General features: G+C 38.5%; 1 protein-coding gene across 10 annotated transcripts in view; it reads right to left on the reverse strand.

The window, feature by feature from the left end:
• Positions 1-19,848, reverse strand: part of ERC2 (ELKS/RAB6-interacting/CAST family member 2) — a 958,416-nt gene that overhangs the window by 555,595 nt on the left and 382,973 nt on the right. For all 10 annotated transcript variants that reach the window (XR_010338994.1, XR_010338995.1, XM_064367213.1 and 7 more), the window contains one exon: positions 11,491-11,658. Coding sequence is in view for 8 of the 10 variants with exons in the window: in XM_064367213.1 (XP_064223283.1) it covers positions 11,491-11,658 (168 nt within the window). In the remaining 2 variants the exon portion in view is untranslated. The remainder of the gene's footprint in view (positions 1-11,490; positions 11,659-19,848) is intronic.

Genomic DNA, 19,848 nt, shown 5'->3' on the forward strand with positions numbered 1-19,848 from the left:
TACCATAGTACTTTTGTTAGAGTTATAAGTGACTTTTACAAACCATAATTGTATTATCTAAGGACTGATTATATGTGGGTGCTACTGCTGGTTCTCAAAAATCAGCAATCCAAAAAGGAGGTATGATAAAAATGCTATGATAAGGGCCCAAATTGCTGTATGTTTTATGTCATTAATTTAGAATACAGTTTCTATGAAAACAGTCTGTTTAAAGCAGTTACATATTTTAGTCTGCAAAAGTTGTAGTATAATCAGGTAAGTATAATGGAAAAAATACTGGCAATGAGACTGCAGTATCAGAACAGTAGAAAGATGCTATTACCCACAATAACTGTGAAGTGATATGCCCCACAAGAACACATTACCCTTACTTTACATTTATTCTTAACGGAAACTAAGACATGTATTATAGATGTTTTGAATCATGGACTTCCCTTACAATATAACATGATACATGCTAATATAGATATGTGTAAAACTCTTCACAGCAAAGCAGAGTCCATTGCCAACAAAAGATAAGTTAAAAAAAAAAAAGACAGAAAATTGTACTTCCCACATAAATAAGGTTGATTTAAATCAAATGGCCTGAGAGTATGTAGGAAGAAAAACGGAATCATCTGCAGACTGAAATATGTAAAGGCTCAACCGCCTATAATCCCATTTTGAAAACTAAAAGCAATAGCTGGCAGCTTGGATTGACAGATGTGTCAAGATGCCTGTACCTGTTAAGGTAGCAGCCATGATCAAAGCACTCTGGGCATTTTTGTTTTAAATCTTCAAGGAATTTTGCAGGTAATTATAAACAAACGTTTTTTTTTTTAAAAAAAAATCCATCATAGTGAAATTGAGTACAGAATATGAGGTCTTAACCCAGAAACAAATATTTATTTAAAAGAGTATTTCCCTCCCCTGGGTGGGATCAGCTTTTTCATTGAATGAGAATCAATTCTCAGCATGATCTGGCCCTGAACTGTGTTTTTAAATAACATTGGTTATTGCTATTGCCACTTGCAACTGACAAGGGACTAGAAGAGAACGTTTATAGTATAGAAGTCAAAAAGACTCTCAAACTTTAATTATAAAATATATTTGATTGCTAGAAGATTTAAAGAATAGAAAAGCTCCCAAATGTGAAATCTGTTTCCTAAATGGGCCAAGAAAGTGTGGTCCAGCTATATTAAATTACTTCTAATTCCACCAAATGCACTGTGCTGACTCTTTCTGCCAAACCTTTGCAAATGCTATTCTAGCTTTGATTGGACAACAACTCCTAGTCCCTCATCTCTCAATTTAGTCATCAACTTTTCCAGGAAGTCTTCCTTGTTCATCCCACTCCCCTGGCTAGGGGATGTGCCCTTGCTATGTGTAGTGTACCTGGCTGATATAGCACACATCATACACAGCCCTGTAATTGCCTATTTAGTAATTTTATTCATGAGTGTGAGCACTCAGAGGGCAGAAAATACACCTTCTTAAATAGTATATGTATCCCCAGTACCTGTGAGGCAGCTAGCTCATTACAGATGCTGAATTTGGATTGTTGGATGGCTAGACAGCAGAAGGGCAGGCAAGCAAATGGGCCAGAGTAGGGCAATGGTGCCCAAGGCCTCATATGCCAAAGGGGCATGGAAAGAAGGAAAGAAAAGGTGTAATCAGATCCAGACACTTTAGTACAGCCCAGGCTCTGTCACTAATTAGCTCCATGACCCTGCACAAGTCACATCATCTGTCAGGTACTCTATATTTGAGTGGAGAAAGGAAGAGGTTGGACTAGGAGGCTCCATCAGGTCTCTTCCAAGTTTACTGTTGTCTCATTTCTTCCTGTCTTCAAGACTGTCCAGTCTTCATCAGCATAACCAAATTTACATGTCTTTTAAAATCAAATAATATTGGGTTGTGTACACTAGACCCCAAGGGGAAAAAAATGAAGCTATGTGAAGACAGTGCCTATAGATGCTGAATGAATGCATGAATGAATGGGCAGACTTTCCTAAATCTCTTTCATTGTTCCATTACAGCGTGAATTTTTCTAGCTTTGGTTGCTTTGATGTCATCTCTAGGAGAAGGACAATTTCAAATCCCTTAGAAGAAAATCAATATACACGAAAGAGGAGGCTACTAAATTTGTTGCTTCACAAAGAAGCTTGGTTTTACCAAGGAAGCCACAATCTCTGTTCAAAAGACATGAAGCACACACAGAGTGACTTTTGAATATCACTTCATTGGAGCAAAATGGACTTCTGACCAACAGGATCAATCAATTGGTTAAAGTCACCAAGATGTTTTTTCCCTAGACCATCACCAAATAATTCCAGCCAAGTGTAGCAGCCATGTACTCTTGGTGATTATTTGTCCTGTGGAATTTCATTAGCACTAGAACCTTTGGCATCACCTTCACACCATGATGAAGACACACTGTATTGGATGTGAGGGTGATCTGGCTGCAACATCTGTCACCCCATTGATCACCAGGGTTGATTCTGCTGATCTGGGTGGTTAGGTGGGTGTCCCCTTCCTCCCTCACCACTTGATGTACGTCCCTCCTAAAGCTATGTGCTTGGACAAAGAGGATGATCATCCCCAATAGAGGAGGACCGACCTTCAGTCAAGGGTATACGAGTAGCTGCACTCCCCTGTTAGAACCTCCAAACAAGATGTCAAGACACACTATTAAAGGATACAAGAGCAAAGATTCTTCTCAGGTCCCGTGACCTACTGCTACCTTCCCAACACAAAATACATATAAATAACTCTGTGTAATACATTAAGTTAGAGTTTTGTTATATTTTCCAAGGAAGACACTGTTCAAAAGAAAGTTGGCAAATCGCAAACACTAACCTGGATTATACTTTTTAATTGTTAATTTTTAGGCACTGTATTAGTTAAATCTATATTCAATCTACATTGAACAGATAATTTTACCCTATCCCAAATGACTAGATCAAATGTATGAAAAGATATATTTAATGTGAATATAGTAATCAGATTTTCAACCCAAAAGGTCGATAAAATAAAGTCCTTTTATTTTTAGTGAGAAAAAAAAAATTTGTCAGAAAGATCACTATTTTGCAAATGATTGGAATGCTGGTATTTAGCCAAAGAAATTTAAACTGGGTTTTATCTGCTGGGTGAGCTATCTCTGTTCTATCTAAGTCAGATGCTTTATTCCTATTACATGTTCCCTATACTACTCCTGACTAGCACCCCCCCCAACAAATTAGTTGATAACATGATAAGAATGGTCAGATCAGTTTTGATAATTGCAACAATATTTAGGGTTCAAGAATGTCGTATACACTCATATTTATAAGTATAGATTACTATATGTGAACATTGTTAGACAGAAATAGTAACAGTCCAAACATCATACACACACATGTGCACACACACATACACACACACGACATTCAACTCTATAAGCTGCCTAAAATAATGCCAGAGAAAAAGCGCAGGTAAAAATGTTATGCATTTTAACTGCTATAATACTGAAAGGTGGGAGAAATATCTGTTATACTAAGTAAAAACTGTTTTAAAAAAAATGCTACCTCAAGCCTGGGGGCCTAGAGAACCAAGATCAGTAGTGATCCATACACAAGACCAGGGCTTCTCTGGATGATTATTTATTGGGGGGCAGGGGTCTCCTCTGCATATTAGGACATTTAGCAGCACCCCTGGACTAGACTCTACCCACGAGATGCTTGTAGCATCCTCCCAGTTATAGCAACCCAAAATATCTCCAGACATCAGCAAATGTTCCCGGGGGGTAGGGAGGTTCTAAGCCTCAGTTACAGCCCCTGGTTAAGAATGTTTGCCTTAGATCCATGGCCACCCTAGTTGTGATCCAACCCCTGGGATACCAGGCTAGTTCCTGACTTCAGCTACAAAGTGAGCTTGCCTACCCCAAGGAGGTTAGACCTAAGGTAAACAGCTCCCTGCAAAGTGGAGCAGCTTCCCAGACCACTTCCTCTCTGGACTTGGCAAGGAATGAGGACTCTCCCAACTCAAAAGTTCATCTTTAACTAGTCCAGGAAAGCTGCTTCCATGTCTCAGAAAATCTTTTGAGGTCTCAGTCCTTTAAGCCAACAACAGAAGGAAAGTGAAACTACCATCAGAGCAAACACGTCAATCCTTTAAAAATGAGGCAGCAAAACAGTCTTAGAATGGTACATAAAGAGTCTCTGGGGGAAGAAAAATTGAACAGATATTGAAAGTCACCGTAATCATTTTTTCTACATATAACTTATAGTATTTTTAAATACAGACCTGGTGTTATATTTTATTCATGTAATTCATTCGCTACTTTTTTTTTTTAGTACATTATTTAGTGGCCGCATCTCTGCTGGTTTTGTCCTAAAAAGAGGCATTCTTATATATCAACCTCAGGTATGTTGCTCAAATTGTAGTTTAGCTAATCCCTAAAACTTAATGATCCCACTTGTCTCATGAGGGAGGTAGGGTCATAAACTAGAAAAAACACCAGAATAGTGTGGTGGTTAAGAATAGCTCCAACCTTTTCCTGTCCCGTCACTCTGAACAAGTTCCTCTCTAAACCACAGTCTCTCATTTTTTTTTATTGCATTTTAGGTTTTGGGGTACATGTGAAGAACATGTGAGATTGTTGCATAGGTACACACATGGCAGTGTGGTTTGCTACCTTCCTCCCCATCACCTATATCTGGCATTTCTCCCCATGTTATCCCTCCCCACCCCCCACTTTTCCTTCCCCTATTTCCCCCCCACAGACCTCAGTGTGTGATGCTCCCCTCCCTGTGTCCACGTGTTCTCATTGTTCAATACCCGCCTATGAGTGAGAACATGCGGTGTTTGATTTTCTATTCTTGTGTCAGTTTACTGAGAATGAGTCTCTCATTTTAAAAGTCAGGATTATGATAGTGCCTATAAGCCATTAGGTCTGTTATGAGAACACATAACCTAAGGATGCAAATGACCTAGCGTAGTGTCTGTCATACAGTAAGGGTTCAACAAATAGTATATAATCATTTCATTATAAAAATAATTATTTCCATGGTCATAATTGGAAATGACCACATGTAACCAGAAATATCATTGTATCACGCTCATAAAATATCACCTTCCTAACAATCCAATAAATTAGAAAGAAGTGAGAACTAGAGAAGGAAGCATTCTCTTTGCAGAATAAGATGATATTCTCTGTAAATGCCACATTTCTTTCTATTAAAAAGGAAAATGAAGGAAGAGTGGTGAAACACCCTTACTCAAACCTTCATCCCTTTTTACCTTCCTGGGGTAATAGAACCAAGGCTGGAGGTGTGAGGTGTGGGTAGAGCAGCAGCCATTTCCTCATCTGTGTTTTATTATTCATGGAATGGTTCCATCTTGCAGCCTACACAGAACATATCGTGCTGGGAACAAGAGTGGGTTTGACATTTCACTGGGGCAAATGACTCTCCTCAGAGCTAACGATATTCCTGGGTGAGAAGTAGATCTCAAAGCAATTTCTCCTCTCCCAAGTTCTCTCTCATTGAGAATTTGCTGAGCTCATTTATTCACTCAATGTATATTGAACAAGGAGCATCACATCCCAAGAATTTTGCCAGAAGCTGGAGGTCTCTTGATGATTATGGTTGGGGTGCTCAAGCCCTGAGAGGGAAGCCAACATTCACCAAAGGGATGCATAATTCCAAACTGAGCCAAGAAATAGTTCTCTAAGAGTATAAAACCTCCTCCAGGCTGCAGTGTCAGCAATGACTTCCGTAAGTGACACAAAAACTGAGCAGAAAGCTTAAGTGTAAAGCTTAGAGTCACATTTCTCAGACTCTTGTAAAGGGAGGGTCAGAGTCAGTTGTGTGAAGTTTGAAACTCTGTCCCAGGACTTAGACTCTTGACTGACAATGTAATGTGAGGGCAGAGGAAAGAGGGTGAGGGAGAGCAGCTGTCAGCAGAAAAGACAGCTAACCAGAAATTCCTGGTGATAAAATCATGGTGGTGCTTGCTTTCTCTTGGTCTCTTAGAGCTGTCCTGTTTCTTGATCATCACCAATCTGGTTCTAAAGACTAGATACTAGGACCCTGGATATTCTTACGAAAAAATTCCCTTTTGCTTAAGGTAGCCAGAAGTGGCTTCTGCTGTTTGCAACCATCAAGTGGTTTCCTTCTGGTAACATGCCATATGTTGGTTCTCCACTGCACTTACATTTAGGATTAAGCATGTCTGTCTCCCCAACTAGACTGTCAGTTTTTTGAGGACTGGAGATTGTCTTATTTCTCCCTGAACCTCCAGGACCTAGAGTGGTGACTGACTGACACATACGAAACACTCAGTAAATGTGAAATGAATATGATTTTGCACATTTTCAAAAAATTAGGAGGTTTGCCAATAATAAGTATAAAAGTTCAACTAGATGTTTAAACACTGAGAAAGAGCTCAATTGAGTCAAAAAGTCCTCCACACTTTACTTCAATTTTACACTAACATGGAAATCTCTATGTTCTGCATCTATCTTCTCAGGTATTACTTTAAAAAAATAAATAAATCTCGTGAAGAAACTCAGTACTCCCACAGCGTCCTTACCCCTGAGGCTATCATCATTCAGAATTTTCACCACCATACTTCCAAATAGGTAGAATAAAGTTGCTGAAGTGGGAAGGTCTGTATACACTACTCCCAGGAGCCAACTCCATTCACCCCTCTGCCTTTTCCAACCCACAGGGCAATCCACAAAGTTCAATAGGCAGCCAGTGAACTTGGCTTCCAGAGAGATCACCATATGTTTTTCTACCTCTAATAAATAAAGTACCTCTGCTCTATAAATTCACATTGCTTGTGGGACTAAGGCCTAGAATGAAAATGGAGATGGAATTTGTGTCCAATTTTAATGGGTTTTAAAAAAATTTTTGTGGGTAGCAAGTTTATGGTGTAAGAATGTATACGCTGAATAAGTCTGAATTTGATCGGGTTTGAATAATGCTACCATGTCCTAAAATCCTGGGCATTATACACTTTCCAAATGTACAGTGTCATCAAGGTTTTATGACATTTCCTACAAAAACTCAATAGTCAGGTATCACTTCATCAGTTACAGTTTAAATTCAGGTTTGGGAACAGAAAACTACAGCTGCAGCATGAAAACTGTACCACTCTTCTGATTTCGGTGTCATAGCCCCACAGGAATATTCCACTAAACACTTCATACATGTGCATTTCTGTCCCCTACTAAGAGAACCCATATCTTGGAATTACAGAGTAAAGCCAAAAGTATGATGGTAGGGCCAAAAATCCACTCTAGATGATCTCTGTCTTCCTACAAAAGCTTCATCAGAGATGCTCCTCCACCTGGGGTTTTCTGTTTATTCAGTTTCACTTCCTTCTTCAAGTGACGAAATGCTTAGAGAATCATGTCCATGCCTGTCTACATGGCTTACGGAGCACACAAGACTTCTAAGGCCCAGAGCTCTGAAGGCAAAGCTGACAGATATGAAATGCAAGCCTAGCTTTGCCAGGTTAAATGTGGCCAGGAAAGGAGCATACCTAGTTCTACTGGCATCAAAACAGGGTTGCAAAAGAGTCTATGAGAAAGAAATATTAAGTAATACTGCATGTCTGACATTGACATGATCTTGTTATTCTTCCATGCCAACATACCCTAATCCAAAGCTTATGCTATTCCAATCCAAACCTGCCCTAAAACAGCCAGCTTTGCTGAATGTAGTTTAAGCTCCAAGGAGTCTCCAGACTTAAAGACAATGTTTCATTAGCCCATTCGTTTTTGTATTATTTATACATTTTGAGTCGGTTTCTAAATAATATGCATCACTTCTCTAGGGATTACTTCTCTTTCACATTGCAGGTATAATAGAGCTCCTGCGGCTTTGCTATGTTGCCAGTGGTTTTATTTCCTCCCCAAACGTATCGGTAAACTTGGTTTAAAAACCTGAAGCTGAGCAACCTCTCCAAATAAACATGAAACATTTCCAAACCCATTATCTACATGACTTAAACAAGTGATATCATAATCATGTTGCCAAAAGGGGCCATAATATATAACTGGCTTTGTTCTAGAACTTCCAAACTAGTTCCCAAATTTTGAGTCTGGCTGTGGAGGAAAGTTTAAAATTCTGCAAAATATTTGCATGGGCAAAAGTGGTCATTTGCCACGTATGCATTGAAAGTGCCATCCCAAAATATTCACTGAGAAAACTGTTATCATCTATTCCTCAAGAATGAGTGCACTTAGTATCAACTCCTGACAAAAAGAACAAGTGTGATATTTTTTCTCAATTCACTCTCACGCCTGGTGTCATCATAAAAAGTGAAATCAAAAGAAAAATGAGGCTTATTCTCTTAATTTACATTATTTTATTATATATTCCCAAAGACAAAAAATACTTATATCTAGGCTATGTGACCTTAGGCAAGCTTACCATAAGCCTCAATATTCCTCAATTCCTTAGATTAATAATTGAGCCCATCTCACCAGGCAGTGGTCAAGAGTAAGTAAACAGTGTTTGTAACAAGCACTATTTACATGAGTAAACAGAGTATCCAGCATACAGTGCTCAATATAAGTAAGTTCAATAAATGTAAACTTTTGTTATTATTTGCAGCTGGAGATTTTAAATGAAAAATCTTCTTTTGAATACTTAGAACATGCTCCCAGACCTGCTACTATCTCTGTGTTATTCCCACCTACCCTAGACAGCCCCTTTGATTCAAGGGTCCTTAATAATCTCTGCTCAGCTCTCTTCTAAATTTCTCTATCAGTTAGCTTGTGCTGCAAGAGGAGGGTCCAATGACCATGACCTTGTCCATGAAGATCTCTACTTATCATCTACAAGTGATATAATTATCATATTGCCAGAAGGGCCCATAATGTACAACTGGCTTTGTTCTAGAACTTTCAAACTAGTTCCCAAACTTTTGAGTCTGGCTGTGGAGGAAAGTTTAAAATTCTGCAAAATTTGTTCATGAAGATCTCTATAGAAATGAATTAATAATATGATTCATCAAATCACCAACATCCTGAGCAGTATCTCTACTTTTAACTCTTTGGTAAAGTCTCTATGATTTGGTTTAAATCTAACTTTGTTTTTAAAATGTGATAGGCACTATTCTGTACATGAATGTAACATTCAGGTTCTGACTTACCCTAACAGAACAGGAAGAGACTAAGTGGCTCTCAGAGTTTAAGAAAGATTAGAGAACTCACTAATGAAAAGTCAAAAGCATGGGCAATATCCTAATAGATATTAGAATGCATTGATAATCTCATCACAGCCTCTGCACTGAAACAAATGAACGCCAACTATTGTCATCATCTTTGCATGGCTCTGTCCTTGAATCAAATTCACAGGAATGAGTCTCCTGGCAGCAGGGGGTGAGCATGTAATCTAACCTTGGCCCATCAAATGCTCCTACCCAAGATTTTAACTCTGGAGCAAGTTCATTTATTCATTCATTCAACAAATATTAAGCATTTAGTACCTTTTGGGTACTAAAGATATGGGGGAAAATTCTGTCCTTTTGAAATTTATATTCTAGTAATATGAATGAACTATATATATATTTAAACATATATTATATGTATTTATATATTTAATATACATTATATCAATTTAAAATATATATACACACACACACATTTGTCAGATGGTAAAGAGTTCTACTTAAAACAATAAAACTGGATGAGAGAAGACAGAGGGCAGGAATGCGGGTGGTTATGCCATTTTATGCAGGATGGACAAAAAGGGCCTGTAACAAAGCACAATTTGAACAGAGACCTGAAAGAAGCAAAGGCATGAGCCATGTGGCTATTTCGAGCAGTTCTGTCAATAGGAACATAATGTGAGTCACATAGGTAATTTTAAGCTTTCTAGTAATCACACTAAAAAAGTTAAAAAAAAAAAGGTGAAATTCATTTTCATAACATATTTCTTCACACTTGCAGCACATCTCAGTCAAGGGCTTAATCGCTACTTCTGGCTCATGACTACCATCATGACTACCATAATGGGCAGCACTGGTTCAGAATGAAAGTGTCCCCATAAAGACTACAGCAAATGCCAAGTACCAAGAGAGCATGCCTGACGTGTCTGCAGAAGAGCACAAAGGCCACAGTGACTGATGTAATATGAGCAAAAGGGAAGGCGGTGAGACAGGAGGCCAGACTGGCCAGAGGGAGCCCGATCCTGCAGGGTGTCCTGGGCCCTTGCAAGGACTTCCACTGTTACTCTGAGTGATGATGGAAGCCAATGGTGGTGGGGACAACTCCATGGGCCTCTGACCTGTGCAGCTGCACAGGACCCCATGCTTGGTTTAATGCTCTGATGTTACTATCCTGAAATTCTCAATTTTGGGACAGGGGCTTCACATTTACATTATGCAATGGACGCCCCCCACCCCCCAAATTATGTAACTGGTTGTGACTGGAGAGTTTTGATCAGAGAGTGACATGAACTGTTTTATGCTTTACAAGGATTAATCCAGTTTCTGTGTTAAAAATAGGCTGTAGGAAACATGAGGGTGAATGCAAGAAAAACACCTGAAATGCTGTTGATCAACGCTAGGTGAGAAATGATGACAGCAGGTGACACCAAGAGCAGGGGCCAGTTACTTCCATTTGCTGCAGCTGCAGCAGAGCATCTGACAACACACCTGCAGAGAGCAACATCCAGGCCAGGGGCTCCTGGTGCCCACCACGGATTTCCACCTCGTTTCCACTCTGGTCACCTGTTCATCTGAGAGCCATGTATCTTCCCAACACATTTTATTTTTTTTGTAAAAGAGCAGCCATTGGTTTCTCTTCTCACCTCCCCTTTTACTAAGAGAGGGAAGGATACTCAATGGTCCCACTAAAACTATATACGGTAGCAAATAGGAATTCTCCAAAAGAAAATCAGGGTGTTATCACAAAATCAGAGTCCCCTATAAGGGAGAAAATGAGCTGCTAAAGGAAGGAAGGAAGTGTCCTAATGAGGTCGAGCATCTTCTGTGTTACATCACTGTGACTGGAAATTATTATACATTCTTTCCACTGATTTCAATTAAGTAATGGGTATAAAACATTACGCCTGCCTCCCAAATATCTACATGGGCTTCACAGGATAGGATCTACTACAATTTACGTGAATATAAAATGTATCTAAATACATTCAGGACCCACAAAATACTTTGCTAACTCTCAGTAAAGAAACAGAAAAAAATTAACTTTGGGGACCTTTTGTTATTTTAGATTTGTATCTAAATTTGTACAATTATCTCTATGTTTAAGCTGGAGAATAAAAAATAATCATCACTCTTTAGTTTCCAGGTAATCAAATAGAAAATTCACTAGGCGATGCTAATACTGACATGACACAACTACCAGTAAGTGAAATACCAGTATGAAAATCAGCCTATACTTCCTAATCTAAAATTCATAAAAGATTGTGTATTTGCCATGTGCTCAAAATTTTTCGAAAATGACAAAACATGGATGATGCCCCACTTGAAGGGCTTACATCAGCTACTCACCTTTTTCTGAAGAACGTTAATTTTTCTTTCCTTCACTTCTAACATATCTTTCATGTCACGAATCTCACCAGCCAGTGTCCCCTTCTCTTCTGTGAGGTCCTGCAGCTGTTTTGTTTTTTTATTGAGGAAAGATTCTTTTTCTTCCAGTCGTAATCTCAGTGCATCTACCTAAATTAGGAAAAAGACAGAAGGTTGTGATTTCACAAAAAGGTCATCAATAGCCCTCAGTCCTGCCCTTGGAGTGGGGAGGGCAGCAGCAAGTTTCCTGAGCAAGGCACAATGGAACCACTGCTCATGGCACCTCACTGCCCTGCATTTTAACAGCCTACATCCTTCTTAAAGCCTTGTTGTGTGTACCTCTCAATAGTGACACTTTTTTAAAAAATAAGCTTTCTATGAAATAAGACATTATGAAATAGTAGTAGGTTTCCATGTTTGTCTCCTCTCTTATGGGAAACAACATGTTTGCTTAAGCTGGGAAACAAAGCACATCAATATTGCCATGTCTCTGAGAGCCCAGGGAGGGTAAAATACTGCTCAAGCTTTGCAGTATCCTCCAGGAATACAGAAAACACAATGAGCCATGCCATGGACATCTGGAGGAACAAGATTGACACGTACAGAAACACTCCTAAATTAGAAAAATACATGTTGCCAAGAGGACACTCATGCTACCGGAGGAAGAAAATAAGATAGAAATGAAACACCCATTCTCCAGCCTCATGAAAGACTGCTTTCCAAACACTTAAAAAAAAAAAAAAAAGACAAAGCATACAAAAAAATTTCCCCTTTGTAGCTCAGCTCTAAAATTTAAAAATATATAATTTGTTTTTCAAATGTTATAAAAAAAGAAAATATAAGTTTTATTTTTTAAATTTAACATTCTGAAGACCATGCACAAAGAAAGGTCTATTTCTACACTACTCAGACTAGATTATAGAAAAAAATCACTGGAGTGGTGGAAAAAAAAAAAAAAAGAGACAACAAAAATAATATGAAGACCACCAGAATGCCATTTTGAGTTAATTTACTGTAGCCTTTTAAAATTGTACTTTTTTGATATACAACACCATATTTGCAACTGTGGTTATAAATGTACACTAATCCAGTTTTAAAATGCAACTGTGTCAAACATTTTATTTGAAGGATCATTGTCCTTAATTATTGACAATGACAGACAATGAGATTTCCAAGGTACTTCTTCTCAACTAAACTATGACATTCAATATGTTACTCCTAAGACATTTACTTTTTTTAATTGGATATACATTAAAAAAAGATTAGGAACCTTTGCCACAATTATTTTGCTGCCACTTCAGCAGATACTACTGTTATGGTCTGAATGTGTTGCTCAAAATTCCTAAGTTGAAATCAAATCCCAAATACAATAATATTAAAAGGTAGGGCCTTTAGGAGGTGATTAGGTCATGAGGGCAAAGTGCATCATGAATGGGACTAATTCCTTTGTAAAAGAAGCCCAAAGGGGTTCATTTACCCCTTCCACCATGTGAGAACACAACAAGATGGCACCATATCTGAAGCATTGATTGATCCCTCATCAGATAAGAAATCTGCTGGTGCCTTGATCTTGGATTTTCCAGCCTCTGCAACTGTAAGATATAAATTTCTGTTGTTTATAAGCCACCCAGTCTAGGTACTTTGTTCTAGCAGCCTGAATGAACTAAGACAACCACCATGATTTATTTTTTTCTGGATTATTAAAGACACCTTAACATGTGATCATATGTCAAAGCCAGGGTTAGAACCATCCAGGAACTAACTCTTCAAGGACCAGTCCTTGGGAAGGAATGTATGAAGTAACTCTTTGTTAGTATCGTTGATGTGGGAAAGGAATAGACTATGTTCACTACAACAAATCCAAATTAAATAAGATCGTATAGAACAGGGGTCCCCAACCCTCAGACCAGTTCTGGTCCAGGGCCTATTAGGAACCAGGCTGCACAGCAGGAGGTGAGTGTCAGTCAAGCATTACCACCTGAGTGCTGCCTCCTGCCAGATCAGCAGTGGCATTAGATTTTCGTAGAATCTAATGAACTAGCTCTCTCACATGTGCAGTTCACAGGAGTGTTCATGCTCCTATGGCAGTCTAATGCCTGATGATGTGGTGTGGAACAGTTTCATTCCTAAACCATCCCTCACACCCCACACATCCTCGTCTGTGGAAAAACTGTCTCCCACAAAACCACTCCCTGGTGCCAAAAAGGTTGGGGACTGCTGATATAGAGAATCCAAAAGACATGTCCACAAAATGATTTTTATAGAGATGCCCATACCAGCATTGTTCATAATGGATCACACATGGAATAACACAAATGTCTATCAGCAAATGACTGGATAAATAAAATGGTGGTATATTTAAATGGAATACTATCTATCCGTAAAAAGGAGTGAACTGCAGATGCACACAATAACAAAGGTGAATCTCAAAAGCATCCTGAGTGAAAGAATCTAGAGGATTTATTGCACGATTGTGTTTCCACTTCTGTGAAATTCTAAAAGAGGTGAAACTAATCTATGGTGACAGAAGTGAAAGCAACAGTTGCCTGGGGCGGAAGGTGGGAAGGGCTGATTATAAAGGGACAGGAGGTATTTTTGGTTCTCTAAATTGATTAGGGTGAGTAGAGAACAGTTACATGGTGTACAGACTTTGACAGTTATAATTTATATTTTAATGAATTTGAAAAATATATAATATACAACTAAGAATTAACAAACATCTTACAACAATGTCTTTCATCAAAGAGAGAGGTCAAAACAAAACACCAACCTGGAAACTAAATTACCTTATAACTGGGAGAATGAAGTGGGGGTTAGATAAGGTTCACATGGGTGATGAGGTATTGGGGTGATGGAAGGGTTTAGTCTTCACCTTCCATAGCAGGAAGATAACAGATAGTAGCTACACCAGCAATCAGGAAGTAGAGAAGCAAGCTTGTTATTTAGAGATATCAAAATAACCAAACAAGAAGAGTTAAAAGTGTTTGTCTTGGGGAAGAAAAAAATGAAAGCAGAGGATTGCTATATCTCATAACAAAAATTTTCAAACATTTTGCTTCCTTATCCTATAGGCAAGTAAAATCTGAATGGAAAGAAAAAAAGACAAAAGAAATCAAAAACAAAAATGATACAAGAATGCCATAAAAAACCAGTAGAAGATATATAAATAGCCAACAAACATATGAAAAAATACTCAACAACACTAATCGTCAGGGAAATGCAAATTAAAACCACAGTGAGATACCACCAGCCAGAATGACTATTATTGAGAAGTCAAAAAACAATACATGTTGGCATGGATGTGGTGAAAAGGGAAGACTTATACACTGCTGGTGGGAATGCAAATTAGTAAAATTACTAAAAGCTATATGGAAAACAATATGGAGCTTTCTCAAATAATTAAAAGTCAGTCTACTATTCAATCCCACTACTGGGTATCTACCCAAAAGGAAAGAAGTCATTACATCAAAAAGATACCTACATGTGTATGTTTATCACAACACAATTCACAATTGCAAATATATAGAATCAACTTAAGTGCCTACCAAAGAATGAGTAGATAAGAGTAAAGTAATATATATACACATATATAGTGTATTTATAGCTGAGTATTCATATATATATAAATTATTTGGTGTCAAGTGGCAGAGAAAAATATTCCATATACCCAACATGGCAGGAGGGAGCCTGTGCCAGCTGAGTATTCACATATATATGAATAAAAAAAGAATGAAATAATATCTTCTGTAACAACCTGGCTGGAACTGCAGGCCATCATTCCATGTGAAGTAACTCAGCAATAGAAAACCAAATACTACATGTTCTCACTTGTAAGTGAGAGCTAAGCTCTGGGTACACAGAGGCATGTGGAGTGATATAATGGACACTGGAGACTCAGAAGCAGGAAGGGTGTGAGGAGGATGAGGAATAAAAAATTACCTGCTGGGTGCAAGGTACACTACTCAGGTGATGGGTACACTAAAATCCCAAACTTCACCACTATACAATTTATCCACATAACAAAAAACTACCTATACTCCTAAAGATACTGAAATTTAAAAATTAAAGAAAAGTTCAGGGCAGCAGAGGGTGGCATTTGAAAGGAAAAAAAAGAAGCCAATAGGAACAATAGAAAGAGGACACTTAGGTTTTTAGGACTCATTCTGCTTTTATATGACTGAGAGGATCAGGGCAGATAACTCTCACTTCCCCTGCCCCATCCTTTCAGCCTCAGTTTCTCCATCTATAAAACCAAGAGGTGTGAATAAATCATACCTGACATCTTAGGATTTTTAAAGGCAGGAATCCATTTTTGGTAGAATGCATCATGGAAGGATGATGATATTAGAGATAAAGAAAAATTATTGGAGTAGAATATCCTCTTCTAAAGGTCAAAGGTGACAGGGAGGTGGGGGAGTAGAGAGTTTTTCCCATTTCTGCTCCAGTGAAAAGGATGAAGCTGGCTGGGAGGTCCCAGTAGCGGAAGCGGGGATCACGGATGTGTGAAGCACCCAAGCCCTAGTGGCCCTGACTGCATTACAAGAGAGGGTGGACATTCTGTGACTGGAGAGGAGGAGAATGATAGATTCTTCAAATATCTGATAGCTGTGCCCCTTCTCACATAATGGCCAGAAAGATATAGGGCCTTGGAAGGTGGAGGGGTACTCATGTCCTGGGGATCTTCCCCTTCCTAAATGAAAATTCATGCCAGGTGCACTGAAGATGAAGCATCCCAGATTCTCATGTGGCTCATCTTTGTTTAAAGTTACCTTCGTCTATCAACCTGGCATAACACCACTACTTCTCTTTGGATTTTCATTATATCTGGGGAAAAAATATGATTTTGAGTTTATGCATAAAGCATAGGCATTTGGTGGACGATTGGAAAATTGGCAGAACATGCTAAACACTCTGGATTACAGCAGTGGTTATAAAGAGGTTACAATCCATTGTAGATATTTGCACATGGGTTTACTGGGACTCAATGTGATTCTGAGAAGAAACATATGACTGAGGTCCCATTTGCTCTGCATCCTACCTATCAAAGCTGGATGGTCTATATCTGGACTAAAGGAAATGCCTAATATCCAAACCGTGATATAAATAAATTATAATATGGGAGGTAGTGAGTGGTGCTGGAGAGAGTTTAGAAAAAGACATTCTGTTGTGATGAGAGAGAGAGTCAAGGGCTCTAAAATTATTTGGTGTTGAGTGAAGAAGCAGAGAAAAATATTACATATACTCAAACATTTTAACTTTTATGTCTCTACCTGATGTTGGAATATAATCTAGACTTTAAGGCTTAACATTTATAGCACCTTCTCGCCATGTGTGATCTATCAGTGTCCTGTCGCATCTTCCCAACCCCAGAAGAGATAAAAAGCAACCCTAGCCGTCAGAATATTTCTCCAGGAACAAAATGGAGAGTGAAGATGGTTGTGATCAGCACGTTACTCACAACCCCTAAACTCAGCATGGCAGGAGGGAACCTGTGCCAGCTGATGTCTTCTGTTTGCAGGTTTATTTTCCATGCACCGGAAAGTGTGTACTTAACTTCAAAGGAAGTTGGGTCATGCCTTTCAATCACCTTCACTCTATCTTTAGAGCTTTGCACTAAAAATGGGCTTGAGGGTCTTCTTTTTTTTTAAGATGAAACTTTGACATGAATCGCAGGCAATTCACAACCAACATTAGCCCAGTGTGCACTAAGCAAGTATGACATCATTTTTAGAGTCAAATATGAACTTCCAGATGGTGCAAAACCACAAGCAGGCACACAAGCCTTTGGATGCACTGAAGTTTAAATACAGGGAAGATAAGGCAAGAAATAATACATTCTATTAAAAATTAGAATATCTAGTTCCAAACTGGGTATCAATGAGTGAAATTAAGGTCCCCTCTCTAATATTCTGACTCCACTCAACAGAGTACATCATATAAAACAGAATCAGAAAAGCCTGAAGTCTAGATTATACTCCAACATCAGGTAGAGACATAAAGTTACAATGTTTGGGTATATGGAATACCTTTCTCTGCCTCTTCACTCAACACCAAATAATTTTAAGAGCCCTTGACTCTCTCTCTTAAACTTTGGCAGTTGACTCAATAATAAAACTTGGCAAAGCAAAGAGCACCATCATTTCCCAGAAAAACAAAAGAAAATTAGAACTATATGATATAGGCAGTGCACAAAGACCCAGAAGGTTGAATTTCCAATTTTTACATATGACTTAACCACATGGGAACTAGTCATCTAATGTTAAAACTAGGACAATCTTTCCACTTTAGGAGAATTGCTCATTTCCTTTTGATCCATTTGTGTGTGTGTTTGTGTGTGTGTGTAAGAGCATGTGACATATGAAAATTTAACCTTTTATCTGGCAGTATAAAACATAAAACATTTGTTATCACTTCAGTTCCAGGTAATAACTTGAAAGAAAAGAATCATGGCAATGAAATTGGCAAAAGTTGCCAAAATCAGAGTTAAACATTATTAATCTTCGTGTCAGCACCCAGGAATTATAACCAGTTCCAACGGTGAGGTATGTTTCTAGAAGTTCCATACATAATACACTCAACCTTTCTGCCATATTTTATGCGCACCTTCAGAAACAGTTTCAATGTTGGGACAAAACACTAAGTGCTACTTGATGCGCCATAAATAATTTCTAAAAATCAAATGGTTCATTTCTATCTAGAAAAGACTACAGCAACACTTGAGAGAGAAAAAAAAAAAACACTTGAGGGAGAAAAAGGGGCCACTTGAAAATTTTCACAGATTAAATACTACTTGCTTGACAATGCTTCAAGAATTGAATAAACAGGCTACCACAAAGAAAAACTTCAAAAGAAAATAAAACTGGAACACTCACAAAACCTCCCAATGTAGTTTTATTTCACATTCAAAGCTTCATTTGTTTGTTTTTCCTAATTGTAGACTTAAGGGTGTATTTGAATTTGATTCAACTTGCAATCATTCAAACGGGAGACAGTTTCAAAGTTGGGAAGTATGCATAACGTACACAGCCTCCAAAAACACGAATACTAAAAATAATCTAAAATCTAAAACTTGCTTAGTAGTAACCAACAGTTCTCACTCACATCCACTCTCCTTTCCTCCTGAACACAGGAAAGATCACACTTCTCAGGCACCTTTTGGGAAGATGAAGCCCTGTGTTTTCTTCAGGAAATGTAAGCAGAAGTGAGGTACATCACTTCCGGTCTATTCCATACCACACTTCTTTTCTTCCTCAGAGATCTTAGAGGCTACATTTCCCAGATGGTGAAGATACAAGATGGCAGAACCTCCCTAAGTCTGGATCCTCAAGTGACTGTGAAAAACAAGCTCTCCCCTGAATCCTTAACCCTCGAAATGGGTTGGACTTACAGTATGATGTGTTAACTTAGAAATTATTATAATAAACTCTTATGGTTTTGCTGCAAAGTAGGCACCATAAGACTAAAACTTTTTTTTTGTCTTAGAGATTGTCATGAATCTAAAGAAATAGGGCCATGGTACCTCCTTCCACTCTTTCTATACATAGGACCTTCTATTTCCCCTCTCCTTTCATCCCAAATCCAAAGAAGGAGGAAAAAATGACAGAGGGCCAAAGACAGAGCTAAAAGGAAGGAGCAGTAGAACCTTGGCGGAGTAGACATAGGGATTAAAGATCAAGGCCTTGGGAAGAAGAGAGAGAGAGAGACTGAGGAGAAAAGCTCCCCTTAAGCTCACGAGCTTGAGTTTCAGTTTGGATAGACAAGCGGCTCAAGTGGATAACTCTGTTTTGCAACATCCTCTGCAATGCAAATATATATGTTCAACTAACTCATAACAATGGCCTTCCAAATGTCACAAACATTTCTAAGGTGTTACAAGGAAAACAGGGATAATAACAGTACCTCCTTCACTGAGTTATTTTGAGTATTAAATAACACATGTAGAGCACTTAGCACGGTACCTGGCACCTAGAAACACTCAATAAATTTTTGCTATTGTTATTATACTTTATTATTCTACTTTCTACAGCTTCTAATTCAGTGATTTATATACTGCAAGAATGCAATAAAGGTTGCTGATCAACAGCCCTCAGGAAGAGTGGAGAACCAGCAAATAAGGTTTTGTGCTCTAACATGTACTGAGGCGCTATATTGTTTGACATTTACTTAAAAGTACTTCAGCATACACTCTATGATATGTGTGCAGTGTGAAGGGGCATGTGGGTGGGTGAATGGACGGGTGTATTACCCAACCGGGAGTAACTAAGTCCTCCGGAGTTAGTTAATTAGCTACGAAAGACTTTAATTAAAAGCTAACATTCCAGAGTCTGCTACCAAAAATAC

Source organism: Aotus nancymaae, unplaced genomic scaffold, assembly GCF_030222135.1.
Source record: "Aotus nancymaae isolate 86718 unplaced genomic scaffold, 86718_ANA_hifiasm-v0.15.2.pri h1tg000067l, whole genome shotgun sequence".
NCBI lineage: Eukaryota > Metazoa > Chordata > Mammalia > Primates > Aotidae > Aotus > Aotus nancymaae.